Source organism: Rhyacophila brunnea, unplaced genomic scaffold, assembly GCF_057557595.1.
Source record: "Rhyacophila brunnea isolate RB1 unplaced genomic scaffold, BYU_Rbru_1.0 scaffold_7, whole genome shotgun sequence".
Taxonomy (NCBI): Eukaryota; Metazoa; Arthropoda; class Insecta; order Trichoptera; family Rhyacophilidae; genus Rhyacophila; species Rhyacophila brunnea.
In genome coordinates this window covers 9,855,611-9,881,519 of record NW_028233339.1, presented here as the reverse complement: position 1 = coordinate 9,881,519, position 25,909 = coordinate 9,855,611, and the positions used below count along the sequence as shown (strand labels likewise).

General features: G+C 34.5%; 1 protein-coding gene across 4 annotated transcripts in view; it reads left to right on the top strand.

Annotated features, from left to right (window-relative positions):
* EcR (Ecdysone receptor) overlaps positions 1 to 25,909 on the top strand; it is an 830,271-nt gene that overhangs the window by 426,982 nt on the left and 377,380 nt on the right. For all 4 annotated transcript variants that reach the window (XM_085957983.1, XM_085957984.1, XM_085957981.1 and 1 more), the window contains one exon: positions 9,597 to 10,081. In XM_085957983.1, the coding sequence (XP_085814109.1) occupies positions 9,724 to 10,081 (358 nt within the window). In that variant the 5' untranslated portion in view covers positions 9,597 to 9,723. The remainder of the gene's footprint in view (positions 1 to 9,596; positions 10,082 to 25,909) is intronic.

Here is a 25,909-nt window from a genome sequence, read left to right as displayed (position 1 = left end):
GCTAAGCTTTTATTGATAAATATATTATGTTGTTACTTCTTTATCGTTTCAATTGTGTGCGTAGTATATTCTCGATGTTATTATAGATATAGGTAAGTATCATTTCATTTGTATAACTTTCACATTATTTTTTTAAAATCCTAACACATTTTTAATTTTATAGTTAATTTAATACATGTATAAAATTTTTATTTTTGGTGAAAAAATTGGAATTAGTACTAAATGTTGCGTATTCTTTAATTATTAATACAATTTCCACTATGAATAATTGACAGTTATTACCATAAAATAAATTAAATTATTCGTTGAGATTTAAGACAATAAATTACAGTAGTCCTATAATAGTTTTAGTAAAACTCTAGTAGTAGCAGTGAAACAATCAAAGAAACACTTAGGTTTTGATAAAACCACATTCATACATTCATGTAATAATGTTCTACGAGGGCCGTTTTTTGGTATACTTATAGCTCATAGGTGCTTAAGTGTTACAGTCACTGAACCGCGATAAGATTTCTCTGTACACCATTTAAAACCTCAAAAGTTTCATTGCAAAAGAACCTTATACAAATTTTATATAAAATGAAAACCTCTATACATAGAAAGTATTAATACCTACCAACAATAAAAATAAAAATTACACACTCAATACACTAAACAGATGTGCTAATCATTATGCTTCATTAATTTGATAGATAGTGCATTTAATCTTGATTTACAATTTCTTGCCTATTAACCGTTTTCAAAATTGCTCTCTTTTTAAATAGAATTTTACTAAGATATTTCAATTGCCATAATAGTACTGATATATTCTACATTCAATCCGTACAAAAAGCCACACAATTTTCTTATACGTCACTACTTTTGTTTTCACCGTTATGGTAGGATTCGATTAAGGTTGCGCGCGGTTTTCCCCGCTTTTCCTCCTGTCCATGCACGTGCATCGTTTCCTTCCGCGGGAAACCCCGTCAAATAAATAGGGGTGCATCTCGCGAGGAACGCGACATTCCGTCGCGGCGCCCTCGCAGCGTCACTTCGCCGATACAAACTTTCGCGCGGATGAAAGCTTCCGGTGGACACTTTGAAAGCGCGCGCGATGTAACTCAAGTTTACAGAATCTTTAGCTTATTGTTTTAACTTGTGAATCTGTATATATAAACTATTATTTTAGTATGCATCATTATTATATTTATTGTTTCAATATTATAATGATCTTCCTTAAAACATACGGTTCAGAATATATTTTTAAAATATAGATATATTTACTCAACTATCTATGCAAAAGTACAATAATATGTCAAATGTGATTAATTTAATAATAATGACTATAAATTATTGAAATGAATATGATATTAAACATCCTATTTCAATTATAACTAAATATATGTTAACGATAACAAGTTAACTATATAAAAACAGCTGTTGATAAATATTTTGAACATAAACTATACTTCAATTGATGTATTATCCAATTAAACATTTTAAATTGCTTATAATATAAATATTTATAAATTACTGAGGGATTTATCGGAATAGTAAAGCAGCAATGAAACTGTCATTATTTTAGTAGTAACGTTTACCTTGATAATTAAGGTTTATTCTTACCTACATTTTTTTATCTTCTGGTGTACTGTGTTGTGCTTCTATGAACGTGTATTTATTCTTCGGAAATTATTTAAATCTTCGTAAGTATACCTATTTTTTTTATTATCCACAGTAATTTTCTTATTTCTTAATTCATGACAAGTATGGCGTTTCGACTCGTTGTTATTATTATTATATAGTATTTCTTCAAATCAAATTCAATTCGGAATTTTCTCCATTATTGACTGCATATTAATATAACGAATATACTTTCGTTAAATACACAAACATAGCAGCATACATTTTGGCGTATGACTACAGGAGGTTTGACAATAACAGACAGCAATAATTTAACTTTGCGAGGGAAGCCAAGCATACGAGAACACTGGACTTAACGCACACGATTTGCATAATTCTCACATCAGTTTCTGTCCGCCCTGTTGTGTATTCTCTCACTCGCAGTTATAAAATATGCACTGACCATAACCGTATATTATAATTTTATTGTATTCTTTTTGCATATTTTTTACGTTAAGTATCCAGGTCCTTCATATCTTTCACGGTAAACTTTTTTTTTTAATATATGTTATTGTTATTAAATCTGCCAGTGTCGGAAGGGTGGGGGTAGGCTATTCAGATCCGACAGAAATGGTGCCCACTAAGCTTTGTTATTCATAATTATTTGTTTTGTTGAACTATTGGATAGTTTTTAAAAATCAATTAAACCCTGTTATTAAATTGTAAGATATAAATTCAGTTATTTTTTTTATAGAATAATATTTTTTATCTATTATGGTTTGGTTAGGGCAGGGCTTAATTAAATTTTAAAAACATACTTAAACATCACCTGCTATTTGTATTATTAGTTCCATGAAAAGTGACAAAGTTTAGTGGGCACCTTTTCTGTCGGATTTCAGCAGCCTACCTCCACCCTTCGCCACTAACATCTACAGCTGTTAGTGATTTTTTATTATTTATTGAAATCATATTAATTCAAATTAAAATTGAATATTTAGTTATTGACAGATATTTAAATATTATTTAGACTAGATATTTTTTAGTACGAGTATATTATTTTTCCACTTCGTCCTGGCTATATATTTACTAATTTAGTTTACCTAACTAACTAATAAATGATCCAAATTCTATTTGCAGCAAGTAGGTATATTTATTGTGTAAATTAAACGAATATGTGTATATGACAAACAAAATATTTTAACATAATATCGTAATGATATTTATTTATCTACCAATATACTCTTTTGCAACATCTTTGCTACGTTTCTAGACGCTGTTGTCTACTAAATGGGAGTAGCTTGTTAGTTTATAATGGAAGTACAGTTAAAAGGGGCGGAGCATGTTAGTTCACAGTTTTAACACGTAGCCAAGAAGATGTTGCTGATATATGCCCGAATCAATCAGCTGCACGATGATAACATCTCCAAACCGACTAAATTCCTCTTGGTCTTGTGAACTTGATTATCATGGCTATGCAGTAGCTTCTACACCAATCTTTCAGAAATATTTTACCTCTCGGATACCACCCGATGACTAGTCCGAATATAATAACATTTCGAGGTTGCTAAGTTAAAATGTTATAAAAAGTAATCGTTGAAAATTTATTACTTAACTAACTATTTATTATTTAACTAGATTAGATTGTTTACGGTGTCATTCCATTCACAGCTATTAGAAAAATATAATACAAAACTAATGATATTCTTATTTAGAATTTCTATCTTGTATATTTGCTAATTCGTAATATCGTATTCGTAAGTTAAAATCCATAGTACCTACGAAATAGAAGAATACATACGAAGATAGCTTCGGAGTTAAATCCGAAAGAATACCATGTTTTCACCGAGACTGGCCACCAATATACTGCTAGCGTTTCGACCTTATGTGCCATCAAAACGGCATTTCCTGCAAATGCATATGCCCGCGGTGTGCAGTCTAACAAAGATGTGTACCTTTTCAGCCATTTACTGCTAGTTTCTTCCTTTCTCGACCTCTCCTTATTGTGTATTTTCATTTCTAAACAGTAGTTGTAACAGGGAACCTAAACTATCCATTACAGTACAAAATTACTTTCATTCGAAACTAAATAATAGTATAACCATTTAATTGTTCAAGGTAATCCTAGTCAGAATAGTTAGCTATAAAAGATTAAAAAATATGGCATTATAGATAATACATTTTAATAATTATTTTGACATTTTTTCTACCTTTTATTCTTCTTGTGTATCGATCATTTGATTGAACCATGAGCCGTCCTACCTTGTAAACCAGTAAACTGAACAAATGCAATAAGACTTTTCTTTCAGGCGACAGTTAAAACTGTCGTTTTAAATATATGTTCAAAATTCAAAAATTAAAAACAAAGAACAAACTCTCTACAAAGCGACGACAACTACTGGTATTTAAGTGATTTGTATGGACATGATTTTGGGGGTATTTGTGAATTCGTTTTTGAAACGATTATATTGTATGATATTGGTGCACAATTTTTACATTATTAGCGTATTTAATAAAAATCTCACTTTGTCCACAACGGGATTTATGAATTTTACTATTTTAACCGATGTAACCGAATAATGATAAGTAAATTCCTGGGAACGTTTTAATGTATCAAAAAGTTTATTCTTTATTCCTAGACATTGCTGTAAGCGTAAGGTTTTGAAAACTCCCTAATCTAAGACCACCGATAAGCAAAACAAAGATGGTAGATGTTAGAGGTATGAGCTTGTCATCTAGTGACATACACCAATTAAATAAAGGCAGAAAAATGATGATTATTGTTGTGTAGAAGTCTATGTTTTCTATATTAATAATATAATTATAATATAATATTAAGGCCATGCATTAGTTGAGGCACGGTCTAAAAAGATCGTTGCTAGGCGATGCGCGGACTGCGGGTCGCGGGTGCAAATGACACCTGTCAAACGAAATATTATTTTTCATATAAATCCAACATACGTTCATTTTATGTTCTGTTTATTGTTCTATTAGTAACAGTATCTAATAATATATTCATTGACATGTTTTCTTTTTAAAGTAAATGGGTAACGTTTTTAGTCATCTTTACACGATTTTAGAATTAATTGACCCGTCGCCATCACGCAGCAAAGTGACGTGCTTCTGGCTCGAGATTCTCTCAGTGAATGGCAGCGAGTCCAAAATTTCATCGCGCCTACAGTTGGAAATTATTTGGCGTTTCACTGATGCGTCACCTTAATACTATCAACCGAAGGCACTTGATGGATTTTGAATTTCAATTATAATGGATTTAAGTTTTGTACTATTAAATTTGTAGTACATAACTTAAATCCATTAGAATATAAGATAAATAAACAAATAAGATTATTTTCTTGTAAAAATACTTGATTCAACGTTTTTCTTCATTCCTCAAATTTATTTAAATGTGCCCCTAATCGTTGTTCGGGGGGTGCCTTCAAATATATTACGAGTACAACCCAAATTACTTAGGTACTTAACTTAAAGCGCGGTAAATTCAAACTGCTCATCGGTAGCATGTTGTTATCTTCATCTGGTGACAGTAGCCAGAACTATCATCAATATAGTATCATTTACTTATTTATATTCATGCACGTGTATTCTGCAAGAAATTGCATACAATTTTATTCTGAGTATTATGTGAATTGAGCATTTATTTATGTCCTGTGATTAATAGTTGTTGAGAGTCTCAGCAACTTTCATGCACGCTATGGAATCACACTGCAACGGTACAGACTCCAAAGTCCGCAATTTAAATTTCCGACCATGGCAACTTGCGGTAATAATTCGGTCCGAGCGCACGCCAATAGAAGCTTTTGCAGCAGGTAAATGCGCTTACAAGGCGCGTAATAAAACCTTGTAACGAAACGCAGCGCCAACATTCGCCAAAGCTCTGTGTGAGATTACTTACCCAGAGCTTTTTATCATTATCTCTTACTGCTGCTTACTCTTTTGTTTAATATTTTGTTTGCCTTGTGTTTTACGAGTGTTGGGAGTATCGCTGGTGAGGCGATTACGAAATGCACTCTGCATATTAATCAGATACCTGTTCTTACCTGTAAAAGATATTCCATTCGCTATGTAGTGTGATCTGGAAAGAATCATATAAAATTGTTATAAAATAGTAACGAGTAGCTTTGAATGATACTATTGAATAAAATTACACAACTTATGCTACATCTGCCGCTATGTTTCTACTTTTGATTTTAAATAAATAGCCTTCTTCTACTTAGCGAAATATTTATTAAGTAGATAATTTAGTAGTTATTTTTAATAATATTACACACAGTCTTCTTCTTGTTGTGCCATCCCCTAGCGGAGGTCGGCCACCATCAGGGCGATCTTAGCTTTGTCGTCTGCTACCCGGAACAGTTCAGTGGAGCTGCACTTGTAGCAATCACTGAGGTTCTTATGCCACGAAATGCGGCCCCGTCCTCTGCTACGCTTACCAGTGATCTTTCCTTGAATGACAAGTTGGAGAATACTGTACTTTTGTCCTCTCATAATGTGGCCGAGGTACTGTAGTTTTCTGGTTTTGATACTACGTAGAACTTTTCGGACCTTCCCCATTCGATTTTGAACTTCAACATTTTTCACCCGGTCAGTCCAAGGAATTTTGAGGATGCGTCTATACAGCCACATTTCGAAAGCTTCAAGTCTCCGTGACATCTCTTGGTTTAGCGTCCATACTTCCATACCATAGAAAAGATCTGAGAGAAAATAACAACGTACCATACGCAGTCTCAGACCTAGGTTAAGGCCTCGATCGCTAAGGAGGCGTCTCATTTTGAGAAAGGCACTCCTTGCGATCTCAATTCTAGTTTTTTTTCCTGAGACTGGTCCCATTTCTCTTTGACCCATGTACCTAAATATTTATAATGGTTCACACGTTCGATTGGTTTAAAATTTTGGTTCGAAATTTACACACATCAATCGATATAAAAAATATACATTAATAACCTAAACCGTCATTATAAAACTAACTTACTTACACTGATACTATAGATCATTCAGACATATGGTCGTACAACCGTCTTGCAATAAACTCTATCCCGTGCTTTCTCTTTCCAATCGACCAGCCTCTCTTGTCTCTTTATAATTGGCGGCCGATCTTCTACGGCGGCGGCCCAGCGCTGGAGTTCCTTCATAAACCTTATGGAGAGCTCTAGATTGGCCCATTTTAGTCTTCATCCTCTGAAAATATTAATTATATTGTGCTTAAATTTATGATTATCAAACTTATATTTAAACCTAATAAATTAAATTAAATTTCCTATAAGCGATTCCGCATAGATAAAAGTGGTTACAGTATATGGACATTCTGCAGGCGCGCGTACAGAGATATATTATGGGGGGAGAGGTTTATTTCCAAAAATTATCCTTAATAATTCACCTCGCGGATCCTGCACTTTTCTGGGTACATACCCTGTACCCTGATATTCCGCACTTCGAGTCTAGCGATGAACACCTGGCCTGCATATATAACTATACAGGTGGTTACCTGAGAGTTATGGCGACCTATCGCGGATGGCCAGACGGTTATAATTATTATTTGCATCGTTAGTTAGTCCGCGATGTCTTACCTTTATTTAGACATTCTGCATGAGTGTCACGTATCATAAAATGACGAGTAAAGAGGAGATAACCATTTGGAAAGACTATTCGACAGCTAAATCATTTAGGTCACGATCCTCAGCAATGAGGTCCATCATGGGCCCCACATCGTGAAGCGGACCCCCAGGCTAGGATCTTTGGCGGGCCCCACTACCTATCGCTAAGGATAAAGACAGTGTGACGCTCTACAGTAGCGTTTTCCAAATGGCATACGTGGTAAAATTAATCTGTATATTTAGTGTTTTATTGTATATTGTAATACATCCATTCGAATTATGGAAATGTCGAGTAATGATACACAATTAAAAATTGTAGCGTACAACCACATAATTTAAAATAATAATAATGTTAAAGGAAAATAGCGCGCAGGCGACTTTTTATTATTATTCAAGCAAATTTGTGATGTGTGTTTATCTTATTTATCTGCTCGACTCGCCCCGCCGGGCCCCTCCTGAGCTCAGGCCCCCAGGCTACAGCCCAATCAGCCCCCCCTTGTGGGGGCCATGAGGTCCATATTCCAGAATATTCCATTCCCCTAAATAATAAGTATTGTTTTTGTTTCTGGGGTGGGTATTAATTGGCATAACATTATGAGCAATCTACGTTAAAAGTTTTAAAAAAAATACCGGACTTTTATGAAACTAATTATTATATAAAATATAAATGAATAATTAGTTAGTTAATCAATTCCTTAAACCTCCCTTTATTTTCGAAGCGTTATAATTTGTAATTTACATAACAATTCTGCGGATCACAATTCGCGAAGCAATAAGTTATCGAAGCTTTAGAAATAATGGGAAGAAAGCGGACCTCCGACACAACAATTCCATTACCAAGTGGCTTGCAGGAATAAAAACAAACGAATGTGGACTGTAAAATTGCGGAGGTTGCTTTTACAGGTGCAATAATGCAATCAAAGCAACTCGGTTGCTACAATAAAACTGAGATAAAGAGAAAACCGCGGCAGACTTAACCGGCAACAGGTAGTCTACGGGGAAACTCTGGATTCTTTGTCCTAGGAGCTCATAAAACATTAATTTAAAAAGAAACAGTATTATATATGGTGATAAAGTTTTCCCACGATGCTTGCATTTTATGCAACTGTGAATTTATTAATATACCCAGGTATATACCTTGTTGCATCTAACTTAATAATCGTTATACATACTAACTGCGGATAATGGCCATACTTCACAGTACGTAACTAATAATAATTAAATATTTAAAAATCTATATCCAATCAACCTGTACATAATTCTAACTCTAGGTTAACCCTTATAAGGCAGCATTATTTAAAATTGCACTTGAAAACATTCTCAGAATACTCAAGTCTAGTCACAACAAACATCAAACTTAAATTGAGTCCACAGAAAGAGTCCTAGATTACCATAGAGTAATAATTTTCTGGTATCTTATATTTTTTCTCAATGATAGATGATGCCCGTTTAAATATAACAACATTGTGGTTGAAGACATATACCACCACAACGCCGTATTGCAAAAAATATTCAAAACTGTGGTTTAATAATAAAACCACGAAGCTTGTAAAGGTTAATACTTTGGACGCGTAAGACGCATACGGCGCGTAATGACCAGGCGGCCGATCGATGTAATTAACGTGCATTTTAAAGGGGGCAATTAAAATCTCATTATCTATTCAGCAGCGAAAGCGTTGAGAGCTTGTCCAGATGACGCGTGTCTCGCCGCGATACGGCGAGAGTGCATGCGAATAGCTCAATGAAGTCACCTTTACCTCGACCACGCGCGAGAAAGTGACTCGCGGCGATTACATGTGTACGGCTCAATGAGGTCACATGTACCTGGTATGCGCGCGAGTCAAATCGCGCCATCTGGACAAAGCCTAAAGATTAATAAATATAGTCGATATTGTCTTAATAACTTTTCTAAAGTACATTACACAATTATATTATTATACTGATTTCGTTTCAATCCTTGGAAGGGGACGATATATCTAAAATGTTGCACGAAAACATTATAGTATTTGTTAATACGAGGTAATGATCGTCGTATATTATGTTATCGATGGATATCCATAGAAAAACTGCTTTAATATATTTAACTATTGTTCTGTAGATTTAATGTAGTACTATGTGATTTAAAGTACATACATTAATCTTTATAAGTGTAAAATACACCACTGTTTCCATAACATACCTTAGCATGATTGAGTCTAAACCTATCTCAGCAAATATAGTTCGAGGATTCCCAAGTCATTGGTGCATTCACTGCATTCTATTCGCTTTTGAATGTTCTGTCTTTATAACCACCCACATAAATTATATATTAAATAAACGTGTGATTTTTGTCATCTTTAATTTTGATATATTTTGGATTTATAATAACGTGATATTTTCTTTTTGTTGCAGATAAGCGTTGACTGTCCATTCACAACGGCGTCACTTCAGCCAGCAGGCGGCGTCCTCGCGATGTCGCGGCGCAGGTAAAACTCCGCGGTTGCGCAACCCCGCGCAAACCTGTCCCTAAAACCCAAATATGGACATCAAGCACGAGCTGCTATACCGGCCGGCGCCGCTGCCTCTACCGCAGGACGGTCAGGCGACGGTACCCATGAACAACAACATCACGAACAACAGTGGTAACAATGTGAAATCAGAACAGTTGGACCATTCCGCGTCGACTTCCGGCGGAAACCATGTGAACGGGAGAGGTGCTTTTAGTGGTGTGGGTGGGAAGAGGCCGAGGCCTGAGGACTGGTTGGCTGGTGCATCACCAGCGCCGCTGACTCCGTCTCCTGGGCCGCCTTCAAATCCCTACACGCATATCTCCAATGGCTACTCGTCGCCGATGTCGTCGGGCAGCTATGATACCTACAGTCCTAACGGAAAAATAGGTAAGTTTTCTTGTATTATTTTGAATTCCTATCCCAGAATGTAGTGATAAGAATTTACAGAATGTAACAGACTTGTTATTGATGAAGATAAAATTCATAAACAGCATTCCGAATGACAAATTTAATTTCTTCTATAAATGTCTAGTGAACTCTTTGTGGCTACTACAATAATTATATTGTCTTTCTGTCATTTCAACATGGTATTTACATTTTAATTAGCGTTTTACTATGCCCATGATATCTAAATAAGCACAACATTTGTCTATTCTGCTTCCGTTGTACCTTATTAAAAAAGTTCACTGTTGGTAATAATTTCAAAATATTATATATATCTTGATATTTCAAACAGTTCCGAAGTTACAAGACAAAAGCGTAATTACACTTTAAACAAAATAAATGACCGTTATGAAATTATTGATGAAAAGATATTATAGACGACTGAACTTTCGACTATTACTATTATTTATTCAGTCTATAAGGAAAGAAGGTAAATAGCCATTGGTATTTGAACCTGAGAACCACGGCTACAGATTCAGATACTCTATCAATGAGAAGTTTAATATTTTTATAGTTCAACGCTTTTTTCAATACTTGTATAAAGATGAGAAAGGGAATCGTATATATATACAATCAAGTGATGCTATAAGTTTAAAGATAATTTTGCCAAATTATCATTATGTCATCTACCAATGTAATGCTGATTCGAAAACATGCAGGTAATTTCCATTAACGACTCACGTGAGATTCAAAAGCTTCTTTGGAAGCTCATATATGGCAACGGTTCATTAGAGACTTCATTGCATTACGTTAATAACATTCGCTATAGATACTAATAATATGGTAATAGAGAATGAACTTCCGTAGAATCTCCTTGAAACGACCTTTGTGTTCAACTTGGCTATTACCGGATTACATGCTGCACCAATGGCGTCTCTCACCGTTCTGGAAACCTCAACATATCAAACCTCTCCATCTATCTCACCATTTCGCCATTATCTGAAAGCTAACATCTCTCCATATAAGCTATGCCACTAAAATCGTATATGACTATTCTTTTACTCACGCGAACTGTGTCGTTTTTTTTTGGTGTTAATAAAGATTATCTTTGTATAATTTTCTTATATGGGAAAGCTTCTTATATTAAAGCTTTTCAGTTGTATTAAGGTTAACGATATTTTATTATAACAGTATTTACAGCACTCTAATCTGAACATGAAAATCTATTTTAAGTCTGACTGTGTTATGTTAGAATTAAATCAATTAATTATATAATACCTATGTACTAATGTTAAAATTAAAATAATAATTATTTTATTATCAATAATAAATGTTGCTCAAATATAATAAAGAAAAATATTTCAATACCACTCCAAAAGGATATATAGGTATATAGGTACATACCAAAACGATTATCAATAAACATTATTGTATCCAAATGCGTTGATGAGAACCTTCTACACCAAACTGAGCCTAAAAATAATAAACTATTTATTTTAGTCAACGAATAAGGCACAAGATTTGAGAATGTAACAATATATTATTATAATGGACATACATAATTAATATAACTACTAGTTAAAATCGTCGTAATTAAGTAGGATACCGATAGCTTAATCGTTAAAGCACACCGCGGCGAAGTCCCGTTGGGTATAGTATTTGTTCTAAAAAGATTTTTTTCTGGTGGCAATATGCATATTAAGATATTTTCAAATTATGTATGTTTTAACAGTGAATGTTAGTTTAGTAATAATACCTAATACATGTATATCGGTACATTTTACAACGTTTTTATTAGCTCGTATTCTTATTTATCCGATGGTTGTTTATCCAGTACAAATCTTGCAGTCGATTTTTAACTAACTTCTCGACTAGCTAGACATTTGAAACTTTTAGAATATATCAGAACACGATGCCAATGCATTCTTTTAATACTTTTAGCCATCTTTAAGTAGAAATGAATTCATTTTCAGTTAATTCTGTTTTGTATGAAAAGTTATTTCGGAAGAAATCCGTAATCCAATCCACTATTATTGGTTGCTAAGTAGGTGGTCCTAGCAACTAAATTATTAATATATACGTGCGTTACTATGGAAATCAAAATGACATTTCAGTATTCTATATTTGTTTGTTTTTTATTTACTTCATATCAAGTACAAGTTTAAGCAAATTGAGCATAATAATTGAACAGAAAATTTAAAAACGTTGTATATAAAAAGTTCTTTTTATCTTGTAATTATTTATCTTACTTTTGTTACACGACAACGTTTATGGTTGATTATGCGCGGTAAAAAGATCACATTGTATCTCTATGCTCAACCGTATGATGTTTTATTTGTTGAACAGCGGGTACCACGAAAGTTTAAAAACTGGTGAACCGTATCTCGTTTTTAAATGTAGGTACATTCAAATTAAATTTTGTACTCATTCAGTATTTTGTAAAAATACGTCTGCTTAGTGAAATTTTAAAAGCACTTATCTTTATATTGATAGGATGTTATTGAAAAGAGCCATCATGAATCATTTATTAATTCTTTATCATTTCATTCTTTTGTGAAATGCAATCAAGGTTGATATCGCGTGACCGCTCGCCTGCACATTTTTGCATTATCCATAGAATTTCCTTCCTCCCAATACCACTCGATAATAATTTATCAGTCCGTTTTGACAAGCGAAGTATAAAGCGATCGCTCCACTTGTAAAATACTGTATAGCGCAGTTTTCTTAATTTTATTTTATTGTTGCAAAAATGAAACCTTCGAATGCTCCCTTTCCATACTTACAATTATTAATATCACGTCATCCGCTGTTCGGGGAAACTTTTCATATTTTACAAAATAATATATTTTTAACGTTTCGACAATAATTGAGTACCTATACGTTTTATAACTTTGCACTTTTTTCCACTTTTTAGTACACTGATACACCTCTTTGCCTGATTACCGTGGCTTTGACTGTGACTCACTGTCATATCGCCTCTTCTCATCTAGAAGAGGATCCGCCAATCAGGTCCACACTACAATTCTGTTAAAGAACTTTACGATTTTGCCAAGCTGTTCTTCACGTTCTGTTGTTCAAGCTTCCGTCTTACCCACCGCCAGGGCACCTTTGAATTCGTCGACATTCTCAAAGATATCCGCAATTCGTAGCTGTACTATGTGTCGTTCATATTTACGGCATTGTGCTGCTATATGTACAATGTCCTCCAAAATATCACATTCATGCAGAGCTGCGAATAGCTTCTTCCCATGAGGACATCAAATCTTTTACCCATTGTATGTCCTGTTCTTAGCCTCAGTATCAGCTACCTACCATTATCATTGTAAATCAAACTCATATGAATTAGTTTTCGAAGCACAAATTAATTAATACCACTATATTTTTATAGCCATATAATTATAATTCATTAAATACTACGATACTTTGTGAGTATTACATAGATTACGTAGGTACCAATTGGCAGAAAAATAGCAACGTCCGGTTACCAATTAGCATAGCTTCCAAATGTCTCCGCAAAATCGTTATAGATTCGTATATTTTCTGCTAAAAGTAATTGTATTAGGTACTTTCGCCAATAATCGTGGATTATTTAAAAAAGCTCTGGCATATGTTTGTCTTGATTTATCTGTCTGTAGCGCAAAGAACACACTATCTCTGTCTGCGCATTGAACACGTTAAACTCATTTAACGTATCGAAAATAATGTTGACAGGTGGCACTGCCACTTGCTATTTTTTCTAGTACGTAATATAAATATGTACGTACCTTTGTTTATGAATTTACTTATTTATTGAGTTAGCAGTCATGTAATACTCTTTGCATGAATTCTTCTCCTTCAATAACACCGGCTGACTTCAAGTCATGGCTACCATTTCCCTACAGCCGGCCCTGTCCACTATTCTTTGTTGGTCCTTGGCATAATTATTATGGTTATTGTATCCCGCTTCATAGTTTCATCCTAACGCATCCGTGACTTCCTGGTTGTCTTTTTTTCATGAATACCTAGCAGAACTATTTTTTAATATTTACATGCGCTGGACACATGCAATGGAAGAAAGGCCAGGGAATCATGGGCTTCGTTCTATACTTACCTATTTATTACAAAGTGGAGAATTTTTTAATTAATTTAAAATCTTCAAGCAAAATCCCATTTCAATTCATATTGAATTAATTACTTTGAACCTTTTGACGTTTCTTTTTTTTACGAGAACATTATATTTTCTCCAAGTCCCAACTTATTGCAATGTTTATTACATTTATCTTCCACAAAGAGAGCTTTTTATTTGCCTTTAACTTTAATTCAAATGTCTCCTTGTATTTCGTCAGATCGTTTGTTAGAAAGTTCGTACTTCTTTTCTTTACTTGGCTTCTCTGTTTTGTAATCAATCATTTGACCTGGATAAAATAATGTTGGCCTTTATGACAATAGTATTGTAAAAGGGCCACTGCTAGCCTTTGTTAAGTTTTTTTTCCTGTTTGACATGAAATCTATTTTACTTTTTTTACATGCGCGGTATTTTATCGTGTAAGTTTTGTTCGATGTTCATCATTCAAAGGAATAGATCTTTCAACAACTACACAGGTGATACATAGATATCATACGAGTATGTACATTAACATATATTTTTTTCGTCTTTTAATAAACAACTGTATAGCTTTCGGATAATTGGCAATTATGGTGGTTTTCACGGCGCTTTTAGTATATAATCACGGCATAATAAAAATACCAATTAGTGTAATAAGTGAGCCTGTCTGTTAGAGGACGATCCTCGTAGTAGATACAGTGCGTAAAGTAATGGCTTACCAATGGCTCCGGGTTCGATTCCCAATTTTGTCAAGCCTGTGTGTTTTCTTGAGTGTTTCACTGCTACCACTGCACTATTGTAATTGGGCCCCGTGGCCTGTTATAGTGTTTTAAAAAGTTATATCAAAGTAAAATTAAAATTCTAATGTATTCAAGCTCTGTACTATTCCATTTAAGTTTTTTTTTGCGACCCGGGTTTCGCCTTTCGGCATCTTCAGACGCCGTGTACACTCACCAAAGGCAAACTAAAGTGTGTGTGTGTTTTTTTTTTTTTTAATTATTAATAACCATGTCCTTGCTTTTTCGTACAAGGTGGTTGTTAGTAATTTTGAACAATCACAAATACCCAGGCTTTTAGAAAAACACATAAATGTTTTTTGTCATGACCGGGAATCGAACCCAGAACTCTCGGGTGGAAGGCCAGCGCCTTACCCACTGCACCACGAGAGCCGCCTAAAGTGCGTGTTTACCTTTGGTGAGTGTACAGAGCGCCTCAAGGTTTCCGAAAGGCGAAACCCGGATCGCTAAAAACTACTTAAATGGAATAGTACAGAGCTTGAATCCATTAGAATTTAAATTCAAATTCCATCAAGTACGTTCAGTTGATAGTATTAATATTATAAGTAAAATTAAAAGTTGCTTACTACGCACATTTTTCATTCCTCGCTCAGTACTGAGCAAGGAAAGTGAAATCATATCAAATTTAGCCCACCTGCGTAGGTTACGTCTGCGATAAGGAGGCTCTCCTGGTGAAGTGCGTGAGGCGTTGGCCTTTCATCCGGGAGCTCCGGGTGAGGTCACAATAAATTTATGTGATTTTTCTCAAAGCTTTGGTGTTTGTGGTTGTTTCACTTCTATTACTAGATACACTAGTGTTTCACTACACTTCTGTTATTGGGCTTCTAGGCCTGTTGTAGTATTATAAGAAATACAATATACCTACCTATGAGTCGTCTTGACACACGTTTTGTGTCATTTTTAAGTTAAATATACCAAGCGATTCTAAAGGCATTAATATATATGTTACACCGAATGTGCGAAATTGACTATTACATGAAATGGGAAAATTTTTGGCTAATTCATGTAATAGTCAAGCCTGTTGCCTTATTCATGAATTAGGTAAATTTTCTGCTGAGTACATGAATTCGCCAGGGTATGGAATTCTAATATTATTATTATTAGGTTAGGTTAGGTTTTTGTAATTCTGAATTAAATTATTCAACTGAATGTCCATTTTGAGGTTAGCTATCAAGTGTCAACAAACTATCACAAACATTCAATCGACCATTGCACGTTACATTCTTCCGTTATCATATTATAGTTCTAGATTTATTGCGCATAGTAAATGGATATGAACGTCATTGCAGTTATTGATTGGTATATTTTTATATTATAATCAATGACATTTGACACATTTATTTAGTTTGATTAGTTGCAAAAAATACCACCGGAGCGCGAACATATATTTTGACCATAGATAATATATGTACATTTTGACCAATGCAAGAGCATTTTGATACATTTAGTTTAGTTGCAAAAAATACCACCGTAGCGCTACTATCTAATGTTTCCAATACATGAACTAGGCAGAAAAATTACTGCCGAATTCACACACTCTCCAGATATTTTGTCTAATTCATGAATAAGGCAACGGGCTTGCATTTTTCATGATTTAGGAAAAATTTTGTCCGTTTCATGTAATATTCAATTTTGCACATTCGGCGTAACATATATAAATAAAAATAGTTGGCTATCAAAAGTCATTTTCAACTATGTGAAAATCGTTTACAAAGTTAACTGTTGGTGTCATAACTCACATTTTTCACTGAATAATGTGTAAATTATATATTATATTTTTAAAATAGTGTGAATTGACTCACTCACTCATTAATATTCAAGGGAGTTCATTAGGTAGGCACTTTTCTTCTAATTACAAAAAACAGTGCTCTGGTGGTTTTTTGGGATTATCTCAAAACTCGATTTTTTTAATTTATGTCTCTGGCTGTCTAGGCAACTCATATATATGTATATAATAAATATATATTGTTATTATTGTTAAGCAGCGTGTTGCGTATAATTTATGTTATCTAAACTATACAGCCAACGAAGTAAAAAAAGAATATAATATCATTCTTGAAATTTTCGTTGACCGCGCTCTATTATCGGGGAATTTCGAAATCTCTGTATAATAACATAATATTAATTTGTTTGAATGGTTGATAGTCGTGGGTAGTATAATAATTATATGCATATATACCTAATTATTTTTTTTTCATATCTAGGCAACATTATTATAAACACGAGTAGTAAAATAATATGTCACAGTACGTTTTATTATATTATAAAAAAAATACTATTATTTACAAGTTATTGTATTACGTAATAATATATGTGAACATGTTGTGTTTCCTTCCTACATAAAAAAATCGGCCTTGAGCTCCTGAATTTCGGTAAAAATTGCCATTAAAGTGTCATTATTTAGATTTTACCAACATGCGAGCCAGTTGACCCAGGGCAGTGTCATTCGGCGTGACGTCACCGCTGCTGCATGTCGGCTGATGATGATGGTGATTTTTATGAAGCTATATTGTTGGCTCTGAGCTATGAAGGCTGCAATTAAAGTATTAAAAGCAGGATGGCGCGTGGGAGGATCACTTTACGGCTCTCAATGAAGAGTAATTGCATTGTTTGAAGTGCAATGTATGCGACGATGTGCGGGTGCCGGCGCGATTGTTAAGGCACACCTCACACCGTCTACAGTAACTCATGCAATTATATGTTTAACATAAAAATAATTAAATATAATAAGCATGACACTTTCTAGCCTTATCAGGCAAACGCATTATCACGCCATTTCCTTCGACCCAGCGTCACTTCCCACACTTATTTTCATGTCAGACCGCAGGTGTAGATCGATCTTCTAGCATAGCTACCGGGGAAAGAGGGTCAACCACGACCACTGTATCCGTGCGACTCTTCGCACTCTCGATCGGCAGCAGAAAAAGTCTGAATTTTCTTCTGAACACAACTAGCCACTACACTATGCCCAATGACAGTAGTGTTGAACAATTACAGAAACGCCCATGCAATCATTGAAAATCGGAGAAACCGGAATCCCCGGATGAAAAGAAAGTGCTTTACGCATTGAACTGCGAGGTGGCAAGGTCGTCTATATTCAGGCAGGGACACGAAGCTGGAAATTTCACACGGGCCTAATTATTGTCCACGCCACGCCGACTTGATATTAACCGAGGCCAACTTTGAGGCATATGAAAGACGGAATAACTCCCATCCCTCATTAGATTTATCACTTTCAACTCCTCCTGACTCCTCAGTTTCGGCAGAGGACACTTCATGTCATTAACGATAAAGAGCGTCAGAGCAAGTTAACATTCTTCTTTTATTTTGCAAACTCTTTTTAAGCACCAATGTCCATGCGTCCATATATAGCGTCATGGAAGACGGCCGTGCACAAATCGCGGCTGCATATACCTACATAGGTGCAGATGGGATATCTCGAATCATGTTGTGAAATGGTAATACATTAATAATTAATTTTAACGGAATATTCAATCGAAATTATCCATTTACTGCGAACAGATTACGACATTACATTCGTAGATAATCAATACTTAGTACTACGAGTTATAACTCGCTATTCAGTGCTCCGGCCTTGCGACAGGGGCTGTGGATATTCGTAACGAAATCTAATAGACTTAAATTGTGTACTATTCTATTTGAGTCGTTTTTTTGTGCACTCACCAAAAGGTAAATACACACTGACAACGAATACAGTTAATTTTAACTTATATAATAAATGAATACAATAAAGTAAGTAAAAACTTTATCATCTACCTATTAAGTCAAGGATCACAATAAAAAAATAGAACATACTAACTAATACATAACATACATAACTAATTATGAATAGTTGTAGTGTTTGTGCGTATAATACATCGTCAAAATCCTTATAATAAGATCACAAGAGGTTTAAAATCGTCAATACTCGGGAAAACTATGGCAAACGTATTGAGAATTTAATGGAGTTAACTAATTCTTAACGATGTTTTAAACTTCTTGCCACTAAGATGATGTCTTGTGTAACCTGTTTTGGAGATGTATAAAATTGTAGAAAAGCTGCTTACCTACAATCTAAAACAATTAAATTATGGTCGTTATTTTCTTTCAATTTCAAATAAATATTATGTAATCTTTTTCATATCTAATATTTCAGTGTGCGATTAGACTATTCTCATTCAATGCGGGTCGCATGGATAATTCTTTTATGTATTGTGAGGACATTTTTATCGCTCAACGTGTGAATAGTTACGTAGGTACCTATAACACCTATCAATATTTTTAAACAGCGCATTAGATAATATACGGTACTGGCAATTATAGATACCTAATATTATACGGCACTGGCAAAGGGTGCTTGTTGAAGGTAAATAAGCTGTGGTAGGTAACTGTAAAAAGGTCCTAGGACAGCCATATTTACAGGATTTGAATTTAAAATGTGTTCTTTTTTATTTAGTACCTTTTACTTTACAAAAATAATATATTTTACCTTTTTATAACAGATATTTCATGAAAAAAGACAACAGGCACTATAATATTTAGATGTAATAAAAAAAAAAGTAATGCCCAACCGTGATTTGAACTCGAATGTATATAATATTTACAAAAATTACATCGCTGTACGCACGTGATAGTATGCCACTGGTTATGATGACATTGTGTGTGTGTGGGAGAGAGAGATAGAATGTGTTTTTGTTTACAGTACGTGTAAAATCGTATGTATGTGTTGTATGCATGAAATGTTCGAAATTACTTGCAGTCTTTTTTATATTTTACTGCCATAAACGTGTCGGTCTGGTTAGACATTAAGCGGACAATCAAATTTTAATACAGACAGATTGGCAAATTGTATTTATCTTTTGTAAAATATAAAATATACAAGTTATTATTTAAATACGTTAATAGGCAATTAAAAAATATTTTTCTTAAAAAGGTAAACTTTAAATAACAGCCTAGTGTGGAGTCTTCCTCACTGTTATACGGTTGGTACGTGGACTTTGTACTTGATAACATTGGAATAACTTATTGCATGGATTGGAAAGACCTCTGCCACATACAAAACGTAGTTCTGGCTATAATAGATTACCTTTCACTCATACATATATTTAATTTATGGAAGATTGCCGCTCGTCAGTAATGGACGGACGTTTATAAATTGTCGCAATTTACTATGGCAACATTCGTGTTTTAAATATAATGTAGTAAACAAACATCGTACGCATCAGGCGGAAAAGCGGCATGATTTTTGATTATGATGGATTTTTCCGGCGAGACAGGCGTTCGAAGTTCGTGAGTCACACATTTTGAACCGAGTTCGAAATTCAAATGTATCCATCGAGTGCTGCCAGTTTTTTTTTCACTCATTATTTTTCAACGTTTGTGCGGTTGCCAACTTTCAAAATATTATTGTGTCAAAAGATTTTTTTCGCGCGTGAACATCCGCTGCTCTGTTGCACAAAACTCGCACATGTATTTTTCTCTGGCAAAATTTTATTCACCATGTTTTATGTTATTGCTGTTATATGAAACAAATTACCTACTATTCATTTTGAGTGTGAAATATGGCAGTGAATGATGTTTGAAAATAGAAAATGGCTCATATATATACCTATAATAAAACTCTACACATGAATTATCATTTAACTACATCAATCTTCATATCACGTCAAATTGCATCGCACATTTCATAAATAAATAAAAAAATCATATATTATAATAGCACCGCAGGCGATTTTTTTTTTACTATTAATGCAAATTTGTGGTGTAAGTTTATCTCACCTAACTGGCCATGCCGGCCCTGTCAGCATGGCCCCCACAAGGGGGGAGCTGACAAGGCTCTAGCCTGGGGGCCCGGGCTCAGGAGGGACCCGGCGAGGCCAGTCGACTAGATAAATGAGATAAACACACAACACAAATTTGCTTTTAGTGAAAAAAGTCGCATTTTACTTCAATAATGTTATTACTTAAAATTATATGGTTGTATATCGACACTTGACAACTCCTTAATTCAAGTGGATGTATTAAAATATACAACAAAAAACACATTCATTTTACCGCATACACCATTTGGAAAGGGCTACTGTAGACTGTAGAGCATCACACTGCCTTTATACTTAGAGATTGGTAGGGGGGGCCGCCAAAGATCCTAACATGAGGGCCCGGTTCAGGATGTGGGGGAAATGATCGCAATGCAGTGTCGTTAAGATTTCCCGTGCCTTCCTCAATTACCATTATTAATTATTATTGAGTTCTCTTAATATAAATGAAGCTTTGTATTAAATGATATTTATTTTGTTTTTTTTTGTTTTTCGATAATGAATTATTTGTTAATTAGGCGTAGGTATGTCTATATAGATATGTAAAAGCTTATAGAAAAGACAAACACTTTTACGCAACTCGTCCACTCCGGGAACCATGCAACCTTAGAAATTAGCAGTGAACACGAAACTTAGTTCACTTTTTAAATAGGAATAAATTAATTGTATGCTATCTATCATTAGGCAATTTATTCATGTTACATGTCAAGATTTGTTAGTTTTCAGACATTTGCGTATACGTTCATAGAATGGAAGAATCGAAAAAGCTTAGTTGTCTCCTTGGAGGAAAGTCTCGCTTCATTAATTTTGATGGCCAACCAAAAGATTTGAAAGAAATCTATGTATTTACCGGTCGCCTCTTTTTTCTTTTCGCTTCGTTTACATTTCTTTATATTCTAAACATGCCTATTCGCGATTCAAATATACTAAACAAGTCGTTAATTCCGCACGTTTTTTATACATCGCTTATTTAGTTATTCGTTCCCATACATAAATTTTCGATTCTTTTCAAACAATTCTTTATTTTCTCCTTTAACCTTTACATGACAATGTATCATTAAGAGTAATAATGCTCCGTAAATGTTGATTCTTTTTTATAGTTTAATATTTTTACAAAAATAAGTAGGAACGTTGATTGAAAAAACAATTGCAACACTCAACAACCGCTCTATTACAACACTTTTCCGAAAGATTTTTGTAAGTATGTTTAACTGTTCACTGAATAAAATCTAGTATTCCCTGCATTGGTAGCATAGCATCTGCATGCATATAATATAGTAAATAAAAAAGAAAATGGCAGTCTGCTGTTTGATGTTTTGGATTGATTACTATCGTACTTACGATTTTACGTGGCGTATATCTAATATCTAAATAATGATGGTTTCTTGTATAAAAAAAGTTTTCTAGGCATGTTACACCAACGCAAGAGTAATCCTTAGTACGAATCTGCCTACGTAGCAAAATATCAGGCAGGTTGTTTAACCATTAGCCTTAGTAACATATAATCAGCTTCACATTAATTCCACCAAAGTGTCCTCGCGTTTGCAAAATTCATATGTTGTTGTTCAATGTATTTTGAATCCAGAGCAATGACCTAATAGACTAAAAAAGTAACTCAGTTAAGAAACCTTTTTAGATACGGTTTAGGACCTTTAGGTCAGCAGATTGTAGAGCCAATGATAAAAAGCTCTATCTCTAGTCTAAAATCTAATTTAATCTCTGCCCGATAGTAATAAGACTAGTTAACCGAAAAACACACTTTTTTAAGTCAAGACAAACAATTTGAACGCATTTTATGCTATTCCACGACTAATTACGTACCATGATATTATACGATCATCGCATATAAGCGATTTCACCACTTTAGACACAAAGGGTGCCGTGAGACGAAAAAGTTTGAAAATCACTGGATTACTCTATACGAACCAAGTGTAAATGGAAACCTATTTTTTTTTTTAAATAATAAGGCCAAGTTTAGAATCCCTACGTTAAATAAGTCAAGCCACATTTGCAGCAGATTTCTTGGCAAAACGAATATTAGCAGTACCTATAAAGGTAGTTAGTATAACTTTTTATTTAAAAAAAAACATCAAAGGATATATTTTTCGTTGTAATTGCGTATTATTTTTCACGTTATGGTCTTTTTAAGGGTTAGATCTCAGAGGAAACGGCGATTCCCCAAAAGAAACTTGTCTGCAAAATGTAATAAATGTTTGTGTTTACAAAGGAAATGCTCTCTCTCTCTCCTCGCGAATGGATGTATCTAGTACTTATTTTTATTTCCACGCTGTTGTGTTTTCTCCGATGAATTTGAGAGAAAAATTTAAGTGCACAATAAATCTATTTTTCAAAACAGCAAATTGCGCACATTCTGCCCCGCGAGCTGGACATATGTTTACTTGCATACGTAATACATTTTGCACACAAGAATATTATAATAAATCTCTTGCCAGCAGTCTTCGCACTAATCATTTTTATCACTAGCACGCACCAAGTTTTACAGCATTAATAAATGCTTAATAATATAAAATTATTATACAAATGTATAATTATATATTAATAATTTAGATAATCCGCTGGGTCGATGATATTATAAACTTTAGCGGAATTATTTGTCAAATAAAGACTTCATCTAGCAGTGTATCGAGATGATAATGATAAAAAACAGATACTTAATACACTTTTTACATTTCTGCGCGTCTATTCTATACACTAGACTGCTTTTTGGCCTCTGCGGCTTCTACCTAGGGTAGGTTTGTATCGAAGTATTAGCACTTATTGTAACAATTACAATAAATTAGTTGTAATTGTTACGTTTGGTATGTTTTAACAGCACCTCTCCAATAATTATAATACCTCAATACATAAATATGATAAAGTGATAATATGTGTCACTTTAGCGGTCGATAATCGCCTTGTGTATAGAATAGACCCACTGATGGTGTTTAACTATCAATTTTTGTGTGGAAACTATATTCGTGTCGTTCTAAATTTTTACATGTGCTGTTCACCGTAAGACTAGACCGTAGGCTCAATTATTAACAATATTATTATTTGTTGGTGCATATATTATTAACAATTTTACGAAAAATGGATTAGCCACTTGCCAAACTTGGGTCCAAACATACGAGCATACACTAGAACCCGGAACCGCGATATTATTAGCCGATACGTTATCGTTTGATCATCGTGGGCATGGCCCCCACAAGGGGGGGCTGACAGGGCTCTAGTCTGGGGGCCCGGGCTCAGGAGGGGCCCGGCGAGGCGAGGCGAGTCGACCAGATAAGTGAGATAAACACACAACACAAATTTGCATTAGTAGTAAAAAAAGTCGCCTGCGACGCTATTTTCCTTCCAATGATATTATTATTTTAAATTATTTGGTTGTACGGTACAACTCCATAATTCAAATGGATATATAAAAATATACAAAAAAAAAAATACTAAATATTGGTACACATTCATTTTACCGCGTACCTACACGATTTGAAAAACGCTGCTGTAGATCGTCACACTGTCTTTATCCTTAGCGATGGGTCGGGGGGCCCGCTTCAGGATGTGATCGTGGGCCATCGATATCAACATCAACCAACCCCCATAAAACCTGTTACACTATGTCCACACTTTGAACGTCCATATGCTACGCATTTGAGCGTAAATAGCGATTCAATAATCTCAAATGATAAACTAAAACAAGTTTGGTATTTCATAATCAATATATTATGTGCTCTCTTACTAATGAAACACATTAATAACTTATTCGTCGTATCACATATTTATCTAATACGTCAATTACTATATTATTGTATAATTCTGTAAAACCACCTGTAGATATTTCTATACTCTGCAATGAAAATACGTTTACGTTTACCAGTATAACAAAAACAGTTAGGTGTTTCGTTCCTTGTACACGATTATGTAATACTTAGTAAAATAATTACAAGATAAAAAGAACTTTTTATATACCACGTTTTTAAATTTTCTGTTGAATCATATAAACTTGACAATTATTATATTTATTAATAAATACTTTTTTTGTACTTGATAGAAATACTGAATAAATATAGAATACTGAAATATCATTTTGACATTTCATGTTGATTTCCATTGTCTTCTTCTTATTGTGCCATCCCCTAGCGGATGTCGGCCACCATCAAGGCGATCTTATCTTTGTCGTCTGCTACCCGGAACAATTCAGTGGAGCTGCACTCGTACCAATCACGGAGGTTCTTAAGCCACGAAATGCGGCGCCGTCCTCTGCTACGCTTCCCATTGATCTTTCCTTGAATGACAAGTTGGGGAATGCTGTATTTTTTCCTCTCATAATGTGGCCGAGGTACTGTAGTTTCCTGGTTTTGATACTACGTAGAACTTCTCGGTCCTTCCCCATTCGATTGAGTAACGCTCGTATATATTAATAATTTAGTTGCTAGGACCCTCTTAGCAACCAATAATAGTGTTTTACTTTTTAAGATTTTTTTTCCGAAATAACTTACCATACAAAACAGAATTAACTGAAAATGAATTCAATTCTGCTTAAAGATGGCTAAAAGTATTAAAAGAATGCATTGTCACCGTGTTCTGATATATTCTAAAAGTTTCAAATGTCTGGCTAGCCGGGAAGTTAGTTAAAAATCTTCAATCGTCCAATACAAATCTTGGACAAACAAGAAAAAAATTGTACTGGACAAACAAGAATACGAGCTAATAAAAACGTGGTAATAAAATACGCCGGCCGGCTCATTTAACTACCGCATTACAAAACAAAAAGTGCATAATCGATCCACGACCTCCTGGGGGATGAAAAACGTATAGGCGTGGACTTTTCCGGAAGCCACGTGACCCTTTGAAAAGCTACGTGACGAAACCAGGTCGCGACCCCAATTCCCGACGCATCGATCCACCATGTACCCATGTAGCCTGCCTACACGTGCGACCCCTGTATGCAGGGCCGTCACTTGGGCACGTCGGCCTGCGAGAGAATTCTAAAAAAAAAACACATAATGCTCGGACACCTACGATTAGGTGTTTAGAAAGATGACAGAATGATCATCTTCAATTCAAAGTAATACTACTGCATACTGTACTACTACATTTAAATCCTGAACTCATCATTGTTGTTTTCTTATATGTA